The 20,068-nt window shown below is 41.0% G+C and overlaps 1 protein-coding gene across 1 annotated transcript; it reads right to left on the bottom strand.

Annotated features, from left to right (window-relative positions):
• Nucleotides 1-255: 255 nt before the first annotated feature.
• Nucleotides 256-18,449, bottom strand: fbxo28.L (F-box protein 28 L homeolog). Its single transcript, XM_018262646.2, has 5 exons — nucleotides 18,184-18,449; nucleotides 12,837-12,946; nucleotides 8,082-8,220; nucleotides 2,730-2,925; nucleotides 256-1,960 (listed from the first exon to the last, which is right to left on the bottom strand). The coding sequence occupies exons 1-5, from the start codon at nucleotides 18,379-18,381 to the stop codon at nucleotides 1,566-1,568; spliced, it is 1,038 nt and encodes a 345-aa protein (XP_018118135.1). The 5' UTR covers nucleotides 18,382-18,449; the 3' UTR covers nucleotides 256-1,565.
• Between the last annotated feature and the right edge of the window lie 1,619 nt (nucleotides 18,450-20,068).

Here is a 20,068-nt window from a genome sequence, read left to right as displayed (position 1 = left end):
GGCAATCACAGCAGAAGCAACCTGTGCCCTTCCTTTTCTATAGTTTCTCTCTGTAAGGCATTGAAAAATGAAACCAGGAGTCCAGTTGCTAGAGCCCCGCTTACCCTAGCAACCAGACAGTGGTCTAAAAGGCAGATGGATAGACAAATAGAAAGATACATGATAAAATGTATAAAAACACAGCTTGGAGAGATCGGAACAGACAACAAAGAGCTGCATTTATCAGAAGGTAGCATTCAAAAAAAAATAAATATATCAAACGGAGTGTTTTTATTGGTAGAGGCAGGAGATACAGTGTCACTGGGGACCCTTGTACTAATGGAAAGACACAAACACAATGGGATTCATCCTCTCTTGTCATAGAAGAACAACTGCAGGAACAGCTGGTCAGTAAAGGGTGCAGGGAGAGGAGACATTTGCCTCTACAGTTGCTACAGACTTGCAACTCCCAGAATCCCCTCTCCTAGCTGGGGGCTGTAGTTCAGCAACACCCCTGGCTTATGCACCCAGGCCAGCAACTTTCCAAATGGATTTTTTTTCCATAGGTTCTTTCTGAATGAGGATAATTAAACAGAATTATAGCATGGATAGCGGGCACATAACTGCAAATGAGTTGCATGAAAATGACAGAAGGGGGTTTATGTGTATATTTATAATTGTACGGATATATATGCAGTGTGTTTACACAATTCAAGTCAAAGTGGTGCTTCAGCAAATCTGTGCCACCAGCTGAATTGAGGATGTATTCTGGCTTCTTAGTGAAAATCGAGGGACATATAGTCAGTCCTTCATTGTCCTGGTGCAAAAACTGGAGGAGGGGGCAAAACAGGAGGGTACAATCCTCACTAAACAGTAGCATTTTTCAATGGTACAAACAGGGAAACAGGCACTGAGAAGTTAAGTTACCTTTACCACACTGGACATCAACAGCTCCAGGGTTAAATAACCAATGAGTGCTTAAATATATCTGCACCATGGGTGGGGGAGGGGGAAGCAAGACTCTTCTGATCGAGGGTCATTACCCATAAATATCACCATGATCCAAGCAAGAACATTCTGATGCACATGTTCTGAATGTCTAGAACTAGAGATTTTACACTCGGGTGCAGCTATTGCTTAATTACAATATTCACGGGTGGTTGGTTCTCAAAGGCTTGGGAGTTGTAGTAAGCTGCTGCAGGGAGACACAGCTCAACATCTAAAGGTTAACATTTGGCCAATTAGGATATAGAGGTTGGTCCTTGCACAGAAGCAACTATTACCTTTGAAAGAACATTGCAACTGGCCGGTTATTGATCTGACCTTATAAATAGATATTGATGGGTTCCTAGTAAGCATAGGAATCACATCTCACCTGGGCTTTAATATAGGGCCTAGCAGTTACTTCAGAGACCTCCCTAAAACCCCTGCAGAGAAACCAAAGAGTCTAACCCTTATAGGGCATAACTAGCGTGTAGTAGGTTGATGTGGACTGTGACAGTTACTCGGGAGTTGCACCTTGTATTACAGCTCATGTTCTGCCCCAAACCATCCTAGCTGCTATTAACAGTTTTTTTTTAGACGTTTTACTTCCGGCTTCGAAGTCGTTTGGATTTCCTAGGACAGTCCACCACCTCCACTACCTTCTTTCTCTTGCGGGGAGAGTCGTCCCGTTGGCCTGGCCCTGAGGAGCCGCCCACAGTGCTCTCCACGACGTCCCGCAGTTTGTGCTCTAGCTCAGTCAGTCGCACATTCTGCTCTCCAATGATTTGGGTTTGTTCTAGAAGTTTCTGGTCCTGGTCCTGGAGCTGTTTCTGCTGCTCTTGCACCTTCGTGCGCAGCTCTGACAATTCTCGCCTCAGAACAGTGATGCCGGCTCCGCTGGCTTTCACTTGTTGTTGCAGCTTTGTCACCTCTTGCCTCGATGGGTTCTGCTTGGAGAACAGCTGCATTGTACTCAAGGCGGTTGATGGACCTGGAACTACAGAAAAGAGAAATATTGTTATGGTGCGGAGTTTTAATGTAATTTCCTAGCTTTATATGCACAAATTAGGGTTGTGGTTTCTTTTAGGACTCCATGCCCCAATATTTTTAACTTGAATGTACTTAAAACCTTTTCCCTGCAAGGGGAGCATAAAGTAGTGTAGCCAAAAAAAGAGCAGCAAGGAAGGGCAAGCAAAGGAGCAGCACAAAGGCAAAATGTAAGTACCTTCACTCCTCTTCTCCTCACTACATTTCTTCAATTATCTCGCTATACATTCCTGGTTGTCTTCTCCTCTCCTCGCCACCTACATCCACTGCTACCTCTCTTCTCAAACCCTTCTATCCTGCTGCTCCTTACCTCTGGAATTCCATCCCTGATCACTAGAACATTAGCCTAGTCTTGGGCCTACTGACTATGCCTTACCTTGTTCACTGTTTCATCTCCAATTTGTGCCTGTATGTTAGCCTCCCATCCACTTAGGCTGTAAGCTCTATGGGGCAGTGACCTCCTTCCCACTATGTCTCTTACCACATAGCACTTAAGCTCTTTGTCCTATGATTTCTGTATATATTTATTATGTATTTGTCTTCCCTGTGTATATTTTTATATATATATATCTATATATATATATATATATATATATATATATATATATATCTATATCTATATCTATATCTATATCTATATCTATATATATATATTGTACTTTTATGCACTGTACAGCGATGCAACTCCTTAACAGAGCTTTACAAATACATATACATACCTGGGGGGGAGCCAATGAGACGACCAGAGACCTCAGAGCCGGGAAGTTTCTTCTTGAGGATTGGAACAATCTTTTCATCAAAGTACTCCATGGCCATAGAAGAGATGTCCCGTAGCTCCTGTAGTACTTCATGTGCTCTCTGTGGCGCCCGTGTAGAGTTGACGTATCGCAGCACTCTGTAGATTTCATCAATAACCTGCAAGGCCCAAAGGTTTATTATTCTCTCCCTGTGAGGAAGATATCTGCAGTAGGTCTTGTATGTATATGTTCAGTCATTAAGTACTGTATAGCAGCAGGATGCTGTGCCATGTTACCCTCTCGTCAGAACTGGAAAATGTACAGTAAGCTAAGCCTCTAGTAGATAATTTTGACATTAAAACAGCACCATTTTCTGATCACAAATAATCAGCCATGTGACTTTCTTTCTCTTTAGTCCATGGTTGAGGTTAAGGTGGCCATACACGGGCCGATAAAAGCTGCCGACAGACCGAGTCGGCAGCTTATTGGCCCGTGTGTGGGGGCCCCCGACGGGCTTCCCCGATCGAGATCTGGCCGAAAGTCGGCCAGATCTCGATCGGATGGGGTTAAAAATCCCGTCGGATCGCGGCCGCATCTGTTCGTTGATGCGGTCCCGCGATCCGACCGCCCGTTTGCGAACGTGAAGGATACGATCGTTGGGCCCTAGGGCCCACGATCGGATCAGCCCGATATTGCCCACCTCAAGGTGGGCATATCGGAGGGAGATCCGCTCGTTTGGCGACATCGCCAAACGAGCGGATCTATCCGTGTATGGCCACCTTTAGCTTGGCAGAGCAATCATGGCTGCCCCCACTGTTATGAAGCCATACACTGTGATCTGCTCATTGGACAAGGTTTGCCAATTGAGCAGATCTCTACTCAATTTAGCTAGCCACACGCTTGGGCTAATCTAATTGTTGGCCATGGGGCCAGTGATTGGTTCATACTGTGGGCCTAACGAGATCTGTCAGGCAAGGACTGCATCAATGCTCTGTTGTGGCCCTCATCTGATGGGTATAGTTGGCTGTTTTTTTGACCAGATATTGGTTGGGCAGGCGCCTCTCAGAGCTCACACATGGTCCAATCAGCTGCTGACTTGGTATTGAAGGGCGGTGTTGCAATCAGCCTGTGTATGGCCAGCTTCAGATCACATTGATCCAGAGACTATCACCAAATTTAATTTGCTGCAGTACATGCATATTTGGGTTCCCTCTGGCACTTTAAGTGAAACCTCCCTATTTAGTTCAGGAGTGTAGGGGGCACATTGTTTTAAGGAAAACTAAAGCTTAAAGGGGTTGTTCACCTTTACATTAACGTTTAGTATGACGTAGAGAGTGATATTCTGACAATTTGCAGATGGTTTTCATTTTTTATTATTTGTGGTTATTTTGCTTTTTAGTCAGCAACTCTGCAATTTCAGCAGAGCTAAAAAATATCCTAGCAACCATGCATTACTTTAAATAAGAGACTGGAATAGGAATAGGAGAGGGGCTGAATAGAAAGACGAGTAATAAAAAATAGCAATAACTATAAATTTGTAACCTTACATAACATTTGTTTTTTAGATGGGGTAAGTGAGCCCCATCTGAAAGTTGGAAAGAATCGGAAGAAGAAAAACAATTCAAAAATCACATAAAAGAATAAAATTAAGGCCAATTGAAAAGTTACTTAGCCATTCTGTAACATACTGAAAGATAACTTAAATGCGAACCACCCCTTTAACTAAAGAAGTAGGATAGAAATGTTGTACATTGTGAATTGGGCTTTTAAGCCAGCTGAAGGCAACCATATTCCTTTAGCAGTAAAGATTTGTGTCCCAGTAGCCCCCCATCTTCTTTTCTGCTGCACATGCTCTGGGCTGCTGTCAGTAACTAAGCTTAAAGGGAACCCGTCACCCAAAAAAAATATTCAAAATCCTATTTTATTACATTAGTCAAGCAAAATGAACTTTAATTACACTATATAAATTATTTGAATCTTGTTTCCATCAGTCTGGGAATTCATAATTATAACAAGCAGGCAGGAGCCATTTTGTGGACACTGTTATTAAGACAAGTCTTGTATCATCTCAGAATCTTGTTTGTGCACCAGAATGGGGGACTTGATGTCCATCCCCATGCCCTGGCTACACAATTAAATGATAAAAAGAACAGGGGAATGTGGGGAGAGCAGTGACATCTAAGAAGTGCTGGATTGAAATTGAAAGTAATTGTCTGCAACGCCTCTATGCCACGGGCATAGAGGAGTGGCAGACAATATTTGATTGACAGCTGAGATTTTTAAATGAGCTTACAACAGCTATGAATGCTTTAATAAAAAATAGAAATTGGATTTCATGTTTAATTTTAAAAGGACTTTTATTACATAGATTTTTGTGTCTGGGTGACAGGTCCACTTTAAGGACCGACTCACAAGATAATGAATATATATTTATATAATATCAATGACACAATACACTGCTGAGGCTGATTAGTAAATAATTACTGGTACATGACAGCTCTGAAACCAGTGCAATTAGCATCAGAATGTAATAATCAGCCTTGTAGCATCAGTTTATATGACAGGCAACCCTCTGTTTCTGCTTGTCTATTTATGAAGCTTGGCTTCACAATAGCTGCTCAAACCACACTGAGCATGTGCAGTGTCGTAGACACACCAAACTAAATTCAAGATGGGAAACTCTTGTGGCAATTTTGAAGGGCTGGATCATTTCCACTATAGAGAGGCTGAACCTAGGCTGGTGCAATAAGTTCACTATATAAAATATGGCATTTCTAGTCATATTCATTTTTAAGGGCTAGTTCTCCTTTAGGATTAGGCCACTTCTTGCCCTTTTGATGCAAATCGGGATTTTGGAGGTTTCTTTCCCACTTTTCTCTGGATCAAGAACTTATGTAGAATATACAAATGCATGAATTTAATGCAGATGATTTTTTTTTTTCAAACTCAGCTACTATGTAACTCTGTGGGTTGGTCCTGAACCTATTAAATGGCATGTAAAGGCAAAAAAATAAAATAAAATCTTATTTTTACTTTATTTAATGAAAAAGAAACCTATGTCCAATATACTTTAACTAAAAAATGTGTACTGTTTTTATAAGAAACCTGACTGTATGCAGCAAAATTCTCCCTTCATTTACTGCTGTGGATAGGAATTGTCAGACAGTCCCTAACTGTCCTGCAGGGAAACAATCATACTCATGAACAGCAGAGGGAGCCCCCGCCTTACTTCCCAGCCATGGAAAACTCAAGCAACTTTGTTTGTTTCCCTGTAGAGCAGTCGGCGACTGTGTCGAGATTTGTATTGGATTTTATTTTTGCATTTACATCCCCTTTACTGTTTCCAACTCCAGCTGCAGGGACAAAGATCATGGAGCCAGATTTAAACAAATAAACTGGGATTCTATTTGGAGGATTATTTTGCTGCAGCCACTGGTTCTGCAGAGTTGGAGAAAGTTTGTATTAAACAATACAAAAACTATAAAATCCACATTAGATTACATGACAACACAGGACCCAGTGCAGTCTGTATATTCTGATTATAAATCAGTCTTGCTGCATTGGCTTCTGGCAGATATTATTTGACTTGTGCAGTTTTGATAATTTATGACGACCCCTAAGCAGCCCAGACCACACTGAGCATGTGCACAGTCTTGCAAAGATGTTTAACAAAGTTACAAGATGGTGACCCCCTGTGGCTAACTTTGAAAGCATAAATCATTTGTTTGTTCGTGTTTATGTTTAGTATACAAAATACAGAATTTCTAGCCTTATTCTATTTTAGACTTTACATCCCCTTTAAGGATTTTCAGTGTAGAATGGTATCAGTAGCACCAATACAGCCAGGGAAAGCCCTGTGATGATGAGGCAGAAGTCCCCTTTATTTCAGCACTGGAAATGCAAAGGGAGCAAACACGGCAGCAGTTTTTCTCTGCGACTAAAAACAAATACCACCTGCATGAAAGGCGAGTGTCCACTAGATCAGGAGTGGCCGTAATTTACTAATGTGAGGTCTACATTTAGTGATGTTGTCTCATTATGATCTACATCCATAAAAGTTTCATTCGCATTCTGTTTCATGGGAAACATTACTTAAGAAATAGATGTTTAAATATAAAAATATAGTTTTATTCTCATAAATCAATATTTATGTAACCTTAACATAATAAATGTCTGAATGAAAAGCATGAAACAGGAGGGTGATTTAGACAAGCTGTTTGTTGACAGTGTCTTGAGATCTACTGATCACCAGCTAAAGGTCTACTGGTAGATCCCGATCTACCTTTTGGGCACCCCTGCACTAGTCTGGGGGCAGAGCAAAACCTTAAATGTATCTATGCTGATCATCGTCTGCTGCTTCTTGTGCCTTATTATTCTGTTTCATTATTGCAGCAGTACAGAGCTCATCCATATGCATAATCTGTGCCATCAGGACACACAGGCGGAACACTATCAGGCTCAATAATGAATTAATTAAAAAGGAACACATCAAGGACAGACGCCTGAATCCATTAAGCAAACGGACAGGACACAAATGCTGGGGAGACCACAGCTCTGCGTTTTGCAGTGTTAAACTCCAATACAAAATGTTACCCCAGGCATGTACTTACTTCCCAGGGATCCAAATAATATAAAGCCACACCATGTCCCAGTAAATATTCCAGTGTTGGGAGATAAGTACAGATTACTCTAATTATCGAACACAAGCTAAATGATACCAGCACAGTTTTAATAGCAACCAATCAGATTTCATTCACTAATTTGTAGTAGATTAATTGTGTATTGGTTGCTTTTGGTAACTGTAAGAATGCAATGCAGCAATGTTAATCAATCAGCCCATATGTCAATATTTATTTACGTCAGCAGTTTTTCTGCCTCTGTGTATCCCTTCCGCTCACTAATCTGCCTTAGTAAAGGTATGGGATCCATAAACCGGAAATCTGTTTTACAGAAAGCTCTGAATTACTGAATGGCCATCTCCCATAGACTACATTTTTTTCCCCAAACAATCCAAATGTTTAAAAACAATTTCCTTTTTCTCTGTAATAAGACAGTAGCTTGTACTTGATCCCAACTAAGATATAATTAATCCCTATTGGAAGCAAAACCAGCCTATTGGTCTTATTTAATGTTTAAATGATTTTCTAGTAGACTTAAGGCTCAGAGATGCAAATTATGGAAAGATCCCTTATCCGGGAAAACCCCAGGTCCTGAGCATTCTGGATAACAGGTCCCATACCTGTAGTAACTAACCGTTCTGTTACACAACCCTCAACGTACATGGCCAGTGAAAAAGGCCCCTAGCCATTGGTCGCAGATGAGTAAAGTGAATACCTTGCCAGGGATGAAACAACAGAGGTTGGAGTCGACATATTTCATAAATGTCATGTTAAGCAACGAGAGCCTGGTCTCTACTGCCGCGAGGATATCGGCATGGCGTGCCAACGAGTGATTCCTCCTTTCAGATTCTCGTCTGCAAAAGAGACACGGGAAGTTGATGGTAAGCAGCACAGATCATTATTAGAGGGATGGGGTGTACCATGGGAAGGAATTCTAGGGAACGTTAAAAGGATGCTGGGGAGATGCTCGAGACGTTGTTGAAACTACCAACATTGACCAACAGCAATTATTCTCTTGGAGGCCCACAACCTCCAAGTGCTTCTTAGAGCCCTGCAGAACCTTTGAGAAGATCCACAATTTCTATATACGGATATAAAATTGATCATCAGTCAGGGTCCCTACACTGCCCTCCAAGCTTTTGTGAGTCCACACTAAAGGTGTGGGTTAGTAAGTCATGCTTAAAGGAAAACTATACCCGAACAGTGTAAGCCTCTTTAAAAATATATTGCATAAAACAGTTGGTATGCTTCATGTAAATAAACCATTGCCATAATAGTACACTTTTTAAGTAGTATGTGTCTTTGGGTAATCCTAAATCGAAAATTGCCATTTTAAAAAATAAGGGCCGCCCCTATGATTCACAGTGCACACAAACAAACCATACATGTTAGGTCACATGAGCCAATTAACAGACAGAGTTATGTCTTTTGATTCCACACTTCTTCCTGTTACAGTTAGAGCTGCAGTATTTCTGGTCAGGTGATCTTTAAAGGCAAAACACAGAATTTCACGAAATGGTGGTTCAAGGCAACTGATGTAAAATGGCAATATTTACTTTATTTTATATTCCAGTTTGATTCTTTAATATGTCACTTAATATGATATAAACGATTTGATACTTATGTATTCTTTTTGGTGGTATAGTTTTCCTTTAACACAGCTGCTTATTGTCACATGGAAAGAACAAAATGCTCACTCCAGTGGCAGCCATTGAGGGCAGAGGTGCATTGGCTACACTTTCTCGGCAGCATTGCACACGGTCACTTTAACAGAGGGAATAGATCATTATCATTAGACGGATGTTCTATTACATGAATGGTTTAAGGACCATTACCCTAGCCTCCTGCTGGAATAAGAGGGCCCATAACTACTGTGGGGGGGGGATAATACTTCACAGTAATAAAGCCAGTGACCTTGACGGGCAGTCAGAGCTATGGCAGCAATGCATCAGCCTGTCACTTTATTCCCCTCTTCCCAACCTGCCCTTTCCTCCTGTAACTCTTCCACCAACATCCTGCAGCCCTGTCACCCAGGTTATCTCATGGGGAGTATTTGCTATGGCAGCATAGGTATTCCCCTGTACTAAGCACAATTCAGCAGGAAAAGCCCCTAAGGTTGCTGATAGTCTGTAAATAGATACTATAAAACTATGGCAGCGTAGGTATTCCCCTGTACTAAGCACAATTCAGCAGGAACAGCCCCTAAGTTTGCTCATAGTCTGTACAGAGAGATCCCATTAAAGTATGACAGCATAGGTATTCCCTGTACTAAGCCCAATTCAGCAAAAACAGCCCTCTAAGTTTGCTCATAGCCTGAACAGAGAGATACCATAAAACTATGGCAGCATAGGTAGTCCCCTGTACTAAGCACAATTCAGCAGGAACAGCCCCTAAATTTGCGCATAATCTGTACAGAGAGATCCCATAAAACTATGGCAGCATAGGTATTCCCCTGTACTAAGCACAATTCAGCAGGAACAGCCCCTAAATTTGCGCATAATCTGTACAGAGAGATCCCATAAAACTATGGCAGCATAGGTATTCCCCTGTACTAAGCACAATTCAGCAGGAACAGCCCCTAAATTTGCGCATAATCTGTACAGAGAGATCCCATAAAACTATGGCAGCATAGGTATTCCTCTGTACTAAGCACAATTCAGCAGGAACAGCCCCTAAATTTGCGCATAATCTGTACAGAGAGATCCCATAAAACTATGGCAGCATAGATATTCCCCTGTACCAAGTACAATTCTGCAGGAACAGCCCCCTAAGATTACTCATAGTCTGTACAGAGAGATACTGTAAAACAAGTACAGTGGCCATTTAGTGAAGATCTCAGAATACTGTGGCCCTTCAGTGAGGTCTTTGGCAATCCTAGGGGTCAGTACAACCTCCAGCTGGGCAGAACAATACTAGACAAAAGTACAATAAGGGTTTGGCTGGACAGTCTGAAACACATTACAACATTTCTGGAAATTCTCCGGACGCCTCCATTAGATTATGCTGGTTTGGCAAAGTTCCCGGCAATTAAATAAATGATATCCAAAGCTTGCCTGGACAGTGACTAAATTCTGCTTAAGTTGCATTTGTCTTGCTTTGCATATCTTATTAATGAGGAACGCTTCTATTTGTCTTGTGGTGCTAATCGTATTACCTGGTCAGGCTCGCAAGGGAACTATATGGGGATGTCGCGTTTCACAGGACATTATGACAAAAGGGGGTTTTGCAATTATGGCAGCCCACAGGCCCTGACTCCAAGTACACAGTCTGTGTAGCATTATGTTGCACCGCCAAAAAGGAAAAGGAGAATGTTGTACATGATCAGATGGGAGGAAGGAAAACAAAGAGACAAAAAAAGCAACTTGGCTGTTGCTGAGGTCCAGCAAATAACAGGAGGAAACGCACGGGGCTGCTTAATATTCCTAGTCTGGCTAGAGACTTTAAGGGGTTGTTCACCTTTAAATCAACTTTTAATATGATGCATAGAGTGATATTCTGCAACAATTTGCAATTGGATTTCATTTTTTATTGTTTGTGGTTTTTGAGCTATTTAACTTTTTATTCAGCAGCTCTCCAGTTTGCAATTTCAGCAATCCGGTTGCCAGGGTCCAAATTCCCCTATCATCCATGCACTGATTTGACTAAGAGATCGGAATGAACAGGAGAGGACTGAATAGAAAGGGGAGTAATACAAAGTAGCAAAAACAATAAATGCGTAGCCTTACAAAGCATTTGTTTTTAGATTCGAGAGAGTCAGAAGAAGGCACATCATTTGAAAACATGGAAAAATATGAATACTAAAAAAAGTTGCTTGCCATTCCATAATGTACTAAAAGTGAACTTAAAAGGTGAAACACCCATTTAAAGGAACACCAAAAAATCAAAGCATTTGAAAGTAATTCAAATATAATGTACTGTTGTTATGCATTGGTAAGAATTCTGTGTTTGCTTTAGAAAGACTACTATAGTTCATATACATAGGCTTCTGTGTAGTGATGGGGGCAGCGATTCAAGCTACAAAAGGAGAAAAGGCACCTGCTACTTAGCAGATAAGCTATGGAATACATAAGGGAGCATACAAAGTGCATTTGTTATCTACTGTGTATCCTGTGCTTGAATGGCTGCCCTCATGGCTACACAGCAGCTTGTTTATATAAACTATAGTAGTACTTATCTGTTATCTATCCTGTGCTTGAATGGCTGCCCCCATGGCTACACAGCAGCTTGTTTATATCAACTATAGTAGTACTCATCTGTTATCTACTGTGTATCCTGTGCTTGAATGGCTGCCCCCATGGCTACACAGCAGCTTGTTTATATAAACTATAGTAGTACTTATCTGTTATCTACTGTGTATCCTGTGCTTGAATGGCTCCCCCCATGGCTACACAGCAGTTTGTTTATATAAACTAAAGTAGTACTTATCTGTTATCTACTGTGTATCCTGTGCTTGAATGGCTGCCCCCATGGCTACACAGCAGCTTGTTTTTATAAACTATAGTAGTCTTTCTGAAGCAAACACACCAGTTTTACCAGTGCAGGGAAACAGTACATTATATTTACTGTTCCTTTTAAGTCCTCTAACAGAACACCAGCAGGGGGCCTACACCCCTTCTTTTGTCCGCCCCTTATTCTAAAAACAGAAACAACATAAATTAATAGGCAGGTATTCCTCTGTAGTAATCATAAATCAGCAGATATTCCAAAAGAATTAAAGGAAAACAATACCCTCAAAATGAATATTTAAGCAACAGATAGTTTACATCAAATTAAGTGACATATTAAAGAATCTTATCAAACTATAATAAATATTTAAGTAAATATTGCCATTTTACATCTCTTGCCTTGAACCACCATATTGTGAAGGTCTGTGTGCTGCCTCAGAGATCACCTGACCAGAAATACTACAAATCTAACTGTAACAGGAAGAAGTGTGGAAGCAAAATACATAACTCAGTCTTTTAATTGGCTCATGTGACCTAACATGTATGGTTTATTTGTGTGCACAGTGAATCCAACGATCCCAGGGGGTGGCCCTTATTTTTTAGAATGGCAATTTTCTATTTAGGATTACCCAATGGTACATACTACTAAAAAAGTATATTATTATGAAAATGGTTTATTTACATGAATCAGGGTTTTACAGCTGTTTTATGCAATATCTTTTTATAAAGACCTTCATTGTTCGGGGAGTGGGGTTTAGTTTTCCTTTAAGCTGTGCATGGGCACACATGGCATGGCCGATCAGCATCACTCTGTACAAAGGCCAGATAATGATTTTGAGTCTATAGATAAACATCTAGTTAACCATGTGTATGTATATACAGCACCCAAAAACAAGGTGCAAATGCAGAGAAAGACCATGCACCTAGAGCAGTAGATTGGAAGGGAAACAGCAGACAGAGGGCTGCCATACACAATCATGTTCATTACTGTTCCACCAAAGAACCAATAGCATTGGAGCGCTCACCTTGGCAACTGGGCTTTCACCTGCTTCTGACACAGATTATGGTACCTCTCCACCCGCAGGAAGCCCTGATTAAGCATCCGCTGGCACACCACATCCATGCGCTTGCACACCTGGGGAGCGAAAAGAAGAGATGCAACAGTTAATACAAAAGTTACAACACAGCTGAATTCACTATTGAGCGCTAAGGGGTTAATATTAAAGAGCCGGTGCACTGCTTTGCTATTCCCAGGCGAGTGGATAATAAGTGTGAGTAATGTACCATAAACACATCACATACCCAAAGCATGGAAATTATCACTGAGGTCGAGTGGAAATGTTATTCTCAATGATGCAATGATCTGGCACCGCATACACGCTGCTCCATGTTGAGCTGCTAAATATAGGCACAAACCTCCGGATGCTGTAGAACTGCAACTCTAAACCCCTCTGCAGTATTATATTACCTGAATAAAGCTGCCCAAAATCTCCCACGTGCTAAAGACATGAGTTTGGGCAACAAACAGGAGGGGGGGGGTGGGGGGTTTGCGCCGACTAGGTTTCCTTCCCCTTTAAGGCTACAAATGTATTGCTACTTTTTGTAATGCCTCTTTCTATTCAGGCCTCTCCTATTCATATCCCAGTCTCTCATTCAAATCAGTGCATGGTTGCTGAAACTGCAAACTGAAGAGCTGCTGAATAAAAAGCTAAATAACTCAGAATAAGGGGCAGACAAAAGAAGGGATGGGGGCCCCCTAAACAACTTTTTTTCTTTTTTATAGTTTTTGAATGATATGCCTTCTTCTGACTCTTTCAAATGGGGGTCACTGACCCATCTAAAAACAAATGCTCAGTAATGCTACACATATATTGTTACTTTTTATTACTCATCTTTCTATTCAGGCCTCTCCTATTCATATTCAAGTCTCTTAGTCAAATCAGTGCATGGTTGCTAGGGGAATTTGGACCCTAGCTGCCAGATTGCTAAAATTGCAAACTGGAGAGCGGCTTAATAACTACCACAAATAATATAAAATGAATACCAATAGCAATTTGTCTCAGAATATCACACTCTACATAAAACTGAAAGTAATGTATGTAATAAATGTAAAGATGAACAACCTCTTTAACCAATCAGCTGGTAGTTTGTACTGGTCTGGAGCAGTTATAAAATAAAAGCCATTATCGGATTGGCTCTTTTTGCAAAAAAAAAAAAAAGGCCCTAAGGGCAGAGACACACGCTGCTGTTTCGGGAGATTAGTCGCCATTGACAAATAGTTTCTTCTTCGGGCAACAAACCCCCCCGAACTGCTTTCCCACCGGCTAGAATGTAAATCGCCAGCTGGATGGCATTTGGAGCGCTTTGTTTTCCACAGTTGCCCGAAGTTGCCTCACGAAGAAACTTCGGGCAAATTTGGAAAGCCAAATCGATCCGAGTGCCATCCCGCCGGAGATTTACATTCTAGCAAGTGGGAAGGCAGTTCGGGGAAATTAGTTGCCCGAAGAAGAAGCAATTTGTCAATGGGCGACTAATCTCCCGAAACAGCAGCGTGTCTCTGCCCTAAATGAAATGCTATAAAAATCTGGCTGAACTACTTCTGGTGTACATAAAACTGTAATAGTAAGTGTGCAAGAGAAACGCCAAATGCAGCAAAGCAATGCCCCAGTGCTATAAATGCACCTGCCCAGAAGCACAATGCACACAAGCAGAAGACATGCTCAGGTGCAACTGCCACCCAGCCGTCTCCCTAGAACTCCCACCGGTTGGCACTTTTGCCTCCCACGATAGAGAACTCAGAAGATACGCAGCCAATGCATCACTCGGTTCTCCTCAAATTCAACCCCTGAACTGAAGGAGGGAAGGGCTTCAAGGGGAGATAAAGTCACCTTATGAAAGTAAAAGTCATTTCAAGTAACTTTCCGTTGTGCATTCAATTTACATTTTTAATGGAGTCAGAACCAGCAGTGGTATAAAATCTATATCTTCCCTTATAATCAAGACGACAGAAATCATAGCGGATTTCACGCCCCTCACTGGATTATGCAAATAAGCAGCAATTCTCTGGGAAGAATAAGCAGAGCTCCAGCCTTTGATTGCCGAGTCTCATCATCCCAATCAAGTGATACAGAAGGAGGAATAATACCTGTCCTTATGGGGCCAACGTGCTCATTTACCAGAATTCAAAGCTCAAGTCTCTGATTCCAGTAAAAAAAACTCTCACCCCCAAACCACTTGTGCGATTGTCTCTGGGCCCCCAGGTAATTTCAGTAACGATGCTCTGATTGGCTCTCTTCTTTATTCTGATGCAGAGACAGTGGAATAACCAGGGGGCTACTGTCATTATCCTTATTGGACTTACAGTTATAGTTTGCCCCACTGTACCCTGTGATCAGAACAGAATTGGGCATTAACCCTGCACAGAATATCCCCGAAACATCTGTCTGTGTGAGAAACATTGTAATGTATTCTGTTCAGTCCTCTCCTATTCATATTCCAGTCTCTTATTTAAATCGATGCATGGTTGCTAGAGTCATTTGTACACTAACAAGCAGATTGCTGAAATAACAAACTATAGAGCTGCTGAATAAAAAGCTAAATAACTGCCACGAATAATAAAAAATGTAAACCAAATTGTCTCAGAATATAGCTCTCTACATTGCACTAAAAGTTAATTTTAAGGTGAACAACCCCTTTAAGAAGAGCAAGTTGAAGCACAGCCAACAAAACTACTAGACTATTAAAGGAGAACTAAAGCTTAACTAAAGAAGTAGCTAGAAATGTTGTACATTATGTTTTGTGCTTCTGTACCAGCCCAAGGCAACCACAGCCCTTTAGCAGTAAAGATCTGTGTCTCCAAAGATGCCCCAGTAGCTCCCCATCTTCTTTTCTGCTGATTCACTGCACATGCTCTGTGCTGCTGTCACTTACTGAGCTTAGGGACCCACTCACAATATACAGTACACATAGAATAGAAATGTCACAATATAAGGCTGATTAGTAATTAATACACATAATTACTACATGGCAGCACAGAAACCAGTGCAATTAGCATCAGAATTTAATAATCAACAAACCTGTAGCATCAGCTTATATTACAGGGGAAGCTCATTTTCTGCTGGATAATTAGTGACGACCCCTAAGCTTAGCTTCTCAACAGCTGCTCAGAGCCCACTGAGCATGTGAGTGTCACAGACACTTTCCAAGATGGTGACCCCCTGTGACAAGTTTGAAGTCCTGGATCATTGCTGCTATTGACAAGCTGAAACTTTAGGCTGGTGCAATAAGTTCATTATATAAAATATGGCATTTTTAGCCACATTCATTTTTAGGGTTAAGTTCTCCTTTAAATTTGTCCTGCAAGCGGCACATAACACAAGGGGTGCTCCATTGCTAACTCCCAGCATTCTCTGCTGGCCAAAGAGTGGGGATATGCCATTTAACAACAACCGGAGGGTAAACCGACTACAGCACAGCATAAAAGCAAGCACATGTGATTGTATTACACTTAGAAATAAATGACAAAATGAAATATAATGAATGAAGCAAGAGTCTACGATACACTGCACCTCATTTAACCCTTTGGTTACCCAATCCTGCCAATAATTACAATCCTCAGTGACACGTCCACTAATCAAAATATTGTACAGTCGACAGAACGGCCACATTTCCCATGCACTGCTGAGCTCCATCCGACACCTAAACCTACAGTTCAGCGAATCTCAATGAGGGTCTGCAGGAATCGGGTAACCTTGAAATATCAGCACCACGGTGACTTGAGCAATTATTTGCATGCTGGGTAATTCATTCATTATTGTTGCACAACAGGGGGCTCAGTATGGTTGCCCTCTCCTGCACAACCAAGGAGCCCCTACTGCAACATCAGCTGCCCCCCCCATTCAATACATATTAAAGGGAAACTATCGCAAAAATAAAAATGTAATATAAGCTTCATCATACTGAAATAAGAAACTTTCTAAATACAATCAATTAAAATTCTGTACTGTTTCTGAAATAATCAATTTATCCTCACTATCCGTCTCTCAGCATCTCTTTCTCTTCATGCAGCAGTTGGGCGTCAGATATTCATGGACCATTAGATCCAATATATCTTATAGGGGGGCTCCTTTTGCCTAGAAGATGTATTACAGCTCACTTTATTGAATGAAAAGTAACAGCAGTATGCTAAGAAAAAAAACACATATTAAACTTTAAAGTCGATAAGTCTTTATTAAGAAATAACTTACCAAACTCCGCTTGTGCTTCTTTTCAGAAAAGGCTATCGATGATCCATCGTGCGGCACTCCATATATTCTCCCTGTCTTCCTTATAGGAAATAGCCAGGGAGGAGAAATTGAGCGCCACACGATGGATCGTAGCCTTGTCGCCGTTTCTGAAGAGAAGCGCAAGAGGAGTTTCAGTAATTTCTTAATAAAGACTTAAAGTTTAATATGTCTTTTTTCCGTACCAAATTTTTGCTGTTACTGGTCCTTTAAAATCACAAGACATCATGTCTCTCTACATGCAGAATTTGTGCAAAAGGCACTTATTTTGTTAGATTTTGTTTGTACTGGAATCAGTTATTTGAGTGAGCTCTAATACATCTGCAAGTAAAAGGAGCCCCCCCTATAAGATATATTGGATCTAACTGTCAATGAATATCTGACACCCAACTGCTGCATGAAGACAGAATGAAGAGAAACAGATGCTGAGAGAGGAATAGTGAAGATAAACTGGATTATTTCAGAAACAGTACAGAATATTTAATTGATTGTATTTAGAAAGTTTCTTATTTCAGTATGAGGGAGCTTATTTTCATTTTCAAGTTCCCCTTTAAGAAGAGATAGGATTCTGCCCCATGTGGAAGGATAAGTTGCATTTATATTCAGATTCTAATCAAAGTGGGGCTCCACTCTACTAATCTACTAATGGAATTAAGAACAGGACTGTTGCCTTGCTGACCCCCAGCTGCTCCTCAAATGAAACCACAGCCATTAGAACTCCCTAGATCTCATCTTCAGCATCTCAATTAGGTCCTCACCACTAATTCCACCAAGAACAGGGCTAACTGAGCAGTGTAGCTGCAGAACTACAAATGCCAGTATGCTCCACATAGATCTGCAGGCAAAGGAATGCTGGGTTCTGTAGTTCCAGGGAGTCAGTGATTGTCTCTCACCACCACGCAGCAACAGGCAAGTCTGGCATCCAAGCAGCTGTAGGAAATACAACTCCCAGGATTCCCCAGACAGATCTGCCAGCAAGGGAATGCTGGGAGTTGTAGTCCCGCGATAGCTGACGTCGCTAAGGATTACCTTAGGGCACCCCAGGAAAAGGTAACCCACCCCACTGCAGTGTCCCAGACTGGCCCCTCACCAGACGGAGCTGGCTGATCTCATCGTAGTTCATTAAGTTGAAGATGTTCTCGATGGCCACGATCGGGAGCCCGAGCAGCGTATTGCTCTGGTGCAGCTGATCCGAGGAAGGAGACACGGACCTCGGCCTATCAGCGCAGCATGACCCCTGGAATCCAGAGCCGCCTTCATCCCCCCGATCCTCTCCAGTTGCCGACATCTTTCTTTTCCTCCTACAGTAGGAGGGGGCGGGCTTAGCTGCGCACGCTGACGTCACTTCCGCCTGGTGGGAACTGGCTAGAGAGTCAACTCCCCATCATGGGTGATCTCCTGTGGGCGGAGCTTGGAATACTGGGACGTCATTGTTGCCTCAAGAGACTGTAATAATAATAATAATAATAATAATAATAACAACTAATTATAATAATTATGCCCTTCTATTTATGTAAAGTCTAGTGCATTGTATAGGAAAATGACATAAATACTAAAATATTCACCAATCTCCCAATATATCAAAAACTGAGAGAGAAACATAATTATGTTTCAATAATTTTCATTGGAAATTTTTTTCAATTATTAACAGCATTTGTCAAATTAGTGACATATCAACATACATAACTGTTTACACAACATATTTAGTATTACATTTTTAATAGGACCTTTATACATTTCATGGAATAATCTTTTGCAACTTGTTATATTTTTCCTTCGCATTCTGTTATTAACATGTAGCATGTAATCCTTAAAATGTAAGTGTAGCTCGTTTTTATTGTTCAAATACGTCTTATTTATTTTCTTGAAGACGCATCATTTGTTGTTTAATGCATATTCCATTGTGAGCTTTACCGCGTGTTTTTACGCATATTTTTACGCTTTTATTTCAAACCCATGTGTAGTGACGTGTTTTACATCCGGTTTTTGATGCATACATTTATGAGACCATGCGTAAAATTATATGCGTAATGCTGCATTCTATATGCGTATATGAATGTTTATGGTTTAAGGATCATGCGTAAAATAATGCAAATTGTAGGCATGCGTATTTGAATGCGGAATTAAACTGTTGCAAAAAGAGAAACATAATTAAAGGAGCAGTAACATCAAAAAATTAAAGTGTCTTTAAGTAATGAATAAATAAAGTTGCCCTGTACTGGTAAAACTGGTGTGTTTGCTTCAGAAACTCTACTATAGTTTATATAAACAAGCTGCCGTGTAGCCATGGGGGCAGCCATTCAAGCATAGGATACACAGTAGATAACAGATAAGTACTACTATAGTTTATATAAACAAGCTGCTGTGTAGCCATGGGGGCAGCCATTCAAGCACAGGATACACAGTAGATAACAGATAAGTACTACTATAGTTTATATAAACAAACTGCTGTGTAGCCATGGGGGCAGCCATTCAAGCACAGGATTCACAGTAGATAACAGATAAGTACTACTATAGTTTATATAAACAAGCTGCTGTGTAGCCATGGCGGCAGCCATTCAAGCATAGGATATAACACACCCCCAACATTTTGGAAAATAGAAAGAGTGACAAAAAGAGTCATTTTACAAAATTTTGCAGGTTATGAAAGTTTGAACACATTTCTGTGTTTTTTTCCCCAGTTATTACAGTTTTGTTAATGAAGGGGAATTGCCCTTTAAGCTTTGAGTCTAGGTGCAAAGATTTTTCTTGCTGAACAACCAATTTTAGCAAAGTCCGACCAATCCTTCAAAATTATCGTGCGGTTAGTGGTATTCTAACAATCGTACAATTTTTCGGCCGACATCTGTCAGAAAATTGATCGGCCAAGTTAAAAAATCTTTATTTGTCCCAGTGCAATCTATCTATATTTGCAGGGCCAAACAGGCAGCTACCCTTCAGTTTTGCTGGGAATATCGATTGAAATGGTCTTTTTA

This window comes from Xenopus laevis, chromosome 5L (assembly GCF_017654675.1).
Source record: "Xenopus laevis strain J_2021 chromosome 5L, Xenopus_laevis_v10.1, whole genome shotgun sequence".
In the NCBI taxonomy this organism is placed as follows: Eukaryota; Metazoa; Chordata; class Amphibia; order Anura; family Pipidae; genus Xenopus; species Xenopus laevis.
Note: the sequence above shows the minus strand (reverse complement) of the source record. Positions and strands in the feature narration are given on the sequence as shown.